Raw genomic sequence first — 4080 nt, forward strand, 5'->3', positions numbered from 1 at the left:
TTTAATCTATTCATCTAGACCAGCGGTTCCCAACCTATGGGCCGCGGCCCACTGGTGGTCCGCGAGAGTACTGCAAGTGGGCCGCCAAATCATGGGCAAAAAATAATAATTATTGACGTTTTTTTGTTACAAAAACGTTTTAATTTTAAAAAGATAAAAAATCTTGGATTGAACAGCCTTGATCGTATTTTGTGTGGTGTGCGCCGATATTTCCATCCGAAAAGAAGAAGTCAGCTCGCTTCTTGATTGGCTACATTCCATCCCGGACTCGCGAACAGGGTTGCCAGATGGGATCGACATTTTCCACCCTAACCACAGTCTAAAACCGCTAATTCCACCAAAAAAACCAGAGCCCATCTGGCAACCCTAGTCGGGAGTCGGGAGTTGCCCACACACATAAGGATGTTTGGTCGTATTGAACACATACAACATTTACGATCTTGGTATTTGATCACCTGCTATATAAAACATCGCCGCTCGGCTTTAATGGTTTCACCGCTATATATATATTTTTTTGCCACGTAGTTGTTTTGAGCGCTCGTGCGCGTTTCATGCGCGTGCACGCGAAAAAGAAATCGCGCGCAGCTGAGTGGGCTGCGAATACTGGAGAGATCTGTAAAGTGGGCCGTGAGTCCTAAAAGGTTGGGAACCGCTGATCTAGACTAATATAATAATTTCACTATTATTGGTCTCTCAATTTGGATCAGTACTATGTACACTACGGGCAGAAGAACACACCCAAAAAATTGGACATTCACACAAATCAAGTCAAGTTCAAAAATAAGGGAACATAAAACATTAATTTACTTCAGAAGTCTCCATCCAATCATTTCTCTTCTTCTCAATCTCATTCTAAACTCCTACCAAACCGCATACGTAGAGTCCATTTTTTTTCGTGACATGATTCGGGAAAACTCCTGGCCTTAATTATTGTGTGGGGTAGGAAAAAGCGGTGTGACAGTAGGGATCTCCCAGCGTTCCTCTCAGCCAATCGGCTGTCAGTTGCAGCAGGCCTTCTTCTTCAGAGGCAGAGCTTCCAGTAGGACAGTCCCACCTCTCACCCTGTCCTCCTGGTCCTTCAACACTCTGTCCACAAAGACACACAGGGACAGACATTAACCTACTACCTCATTTATTTTGCCATTTAGCAGATGCTTTTAATCCAAAGTGATTTACAATTACGAATAACAGGGACATTCCCCCTGGAGTAACTGAGGGCTAAGTGCCTTACTCAAGGGCACACTAGTAGTGGTGTGGTTTCAGGCGGGATTTGAACTCACAACGATCACAAGTCCAACTCACTATCTCAACCCTCTCCTCGGGGCGCCCCAGCCGCTCCACATATTTGATCTGTTCCACCACCAGCACACCTGATTCAACTAATCAAGTCCAAAGCAATTATGATTTGGACTTGATTAGTTGAATCAGGTGTGCTGGTGGTGGAACAGATCAAATATGTGGAGCGGCTGGGGCGCCCCGAGGAGAGGGTTGAGAAACACTGCACTAGACCACCACTACCACAAACCACCACCTACCCTACCTAGTGGAGTACAGTTACAGTTAAGTCCCCTAAACAGTGACCTGGAAGTCAGTTGGTCGTTTTCATATTTGAATTTGGGGAGGAAGAGCTGAATTAGATCTATGAGAATCATATCCCTCCCAGACAATGTAGTTCTCATCGCTGACTGATTGATTCTTGTAAGCACTGCATTGATGGAGATGAGGAAAGTAGGCGAATGTACCCTACTGTATATCCCGTTCTCCTACCTTGCCAGATGTACCATGGCCTCTGTCACGTTGGCTCCGGTGTACGCGCTGACCTCATAGAACATCACCTTGGTGTCCTACAGGGGAGCAGACAGAGACACAGAGACACTTTGGTCACTTTGGTCCTCAGCTATTAGCTAAAGGGACCTGGAAACCACCAGGAAACCCTCAACAGGGAAAACAACTCAAAGGCCCTAGTCAGTAGCCTATACAGTCCACAGCTGGCATTGGTGATATGATGCAGTCATGTTGATTTTTCAATATCAATACTCACTCACCTGGGCCAGTATTTCAGACTCAGACTCACCTGGGCCAGTATTTCAGCGTCTCTGAGCTTCACCTCCCTTTCACAGACGACGTCCATCTTGTTCCCCAGGAGGAGGATGGGGATGCCCTCTCCTGCTGCCTCCTGGGGAGGGAGGACAGGGGTCAGGGGTCAGAGGTCAGAGGGAAGAGGCTGGTTTCATCTGGTTGTGGTGAACCCCGGGGTTCTTGTAACTTCCCCTCAGCGGGTCTCAAATCCTGATCTCCTGCTTCACAACCAGCCGTGCTAACCGCAATGCTAACCGCAACGCTAACCGCAATGCCTACGGTTAACACGGCTGGTTGGGTGTTATTAACACAGCTGGTTGGGTGTTATTAACACACACACTCGAGTCCAGGCCAGTGACACAGACACGTAGGCTATACACGTTTTAATTTCCTTGGCTGTTGCTAAGATTTGACTTGAAGCTGCTACTTGTAGGATGGAAGTAAACACAAGCGGATGACATCACAACGTGAGGCGTTCAGAAGTAGATGTGTACGTGTACGACAAGTGGATCAAAGGGTCAAAGGTCATTTCGGGCTCACATAAACGTTGGCCAGCCAGGGTCGCACAGCCTTGAAGCTTTCCTGCACGGTTACGTCATACATGATGACCACCCCGTCCGCCCTCCGGAAGAACTGCTTGGTGATGCTGCGATACCTGTGGAAACGTCACCACATAGTCAGACTTGACTGTGGATTGTGGACATCATCAAATAAATAAATAAATGATTCATATAAATACAATAATATAATAAACTGTGTACCCAGCCGCCAATCATTTGCTTTGCTTTTCTCTTATCAAAATGTTCAGGTTGGCACCAAAGCTTATGTTTAGTTATCCTAGTAATCTATATTTTTGGTGGTTTTCAAAACATTTGGATTTAACATCCTCCATCTGATATTGATGGGGGATGAAGTGTCCCAATACAAAATAACATGTTTTTGCATGCTTGGATAACCTATACTTGTTAAAGATTTGTAATACTATAGCTAGTAAGGAATAGGCGTGTTTGCCATCATTTGGTTCACTAAAGGTCATGATTGATGAACACAGAATTATAGGAACACATTTAATCAGGATGTTTGTGATTGATACAGTATTCGGTTGTTAAGTCGTGACGTGTTTCCGGGTCCAAAGTTGGCTGAGGCGCTGTCTTCGAAATGCCTCAGTAATAATAATAATTCATTATATTTATATAACGCTTTTCTGAGGCTCAAAGACGCTGACAAATATGGGAAAAACGGGAAAGTGCTGTGTCCCTTGTTGTATGAATAAATCCGAGTCTAAAAAACGATTGAACTGTCATTCTACTGCTGTAGTACACTGGTACTCTGGTGCGGGGAATTTCTGGTTTGGACCCGGAAATTGCTAAATGTCACGTTTGACGTCAGACTGAACAACAGAATAGTATGGCCACGTGGTCACTCACCTCTCCTGTCCAGCGGTATCCCACAACTGCATTGCTACCTGGGTATTATCCAGGGTAAGAGACTTCACACTGTAGTCAATACCTGTGAGTTACAGGCCATGTTAAACAGTGTGAAGAGGAATACAGCAGTCCTATATTAATAATAATAATAATAATAATAATAATAATAATAACTTTAATTTATATAGCGCCTTTCAAAAAGCCCAAGGACGCTTTACTGGGGAATGATCGGACAGACAAAACAGAAAACAAACAAAACAAAACTGAAACAATGACTAGGGGCCAAAGGCCTTGGAGAACAGATGAGTTTTGAGGGCTAGTTTGAAGGAGTCCAGGGTGATATTGAAAAGAACTTCAAGGTTCTGTTCATGAACACTAGAGGGTGCAGTGTAGCTCTTTTACAAGGCTTTATATAATACATACACAGTACATACTATATACACAGTATGAATATATACATATATTCATTCATTCAAGTCCAAAGAGTCCAAACAAAACAAGAGAGACATCCGCAAAAACTAGAATTTGCATATTGTCACGCAATCCAATTGACATAAATACATAATTCATACAG

At 44.1% G+C, this 4080-nt stretch overlaps 1 protein-coding gene across 1 annotated transcript in view; it reads right to left on the reverse strand.

The window, feature by feature from the left end:
* Nucleotides 1-998: 998 nt before the first annotated feature.
* cracr2ab (calcium release activated channel regulator 2Ab) overlaps nt 999-4080 on the reverse strand; it is a gene marked incomplete at both ends in the record, with an annotated part of 19645 nt that continues 16563 nt past the window's right edge. Inside the window, 5 exons of the mRNA XM_080538264.1 lie at nt 999-1086; nt 1768-1844; nt 2075-2176; nt 2620-2734; nt 3507-3588. Of these exons, the coding sequence (XP_080394390.1) occupies nt 999-1086; nt 1768-1844; nt 2075-2176; nt 2620-2734; nt 3507-3588 (464 nt within the window). The remainder of the gene's footprint in view (nt 1087-1767; nt 1845-2074; nt 2177-2619; nt 2735-3506; nt 3589-4080) is intronic.

This window comes from Nansenia antarctica (assembly GCF_963989245.1).
Source record: "Nansenia antarctica genome assembly, chromosome: 8".
NCBI lineage: Eukaryota > Metazoa > Chordata > Actinopteri > Argentiniformes > Microstomatidae > Nansenia > Nansenia antarctica.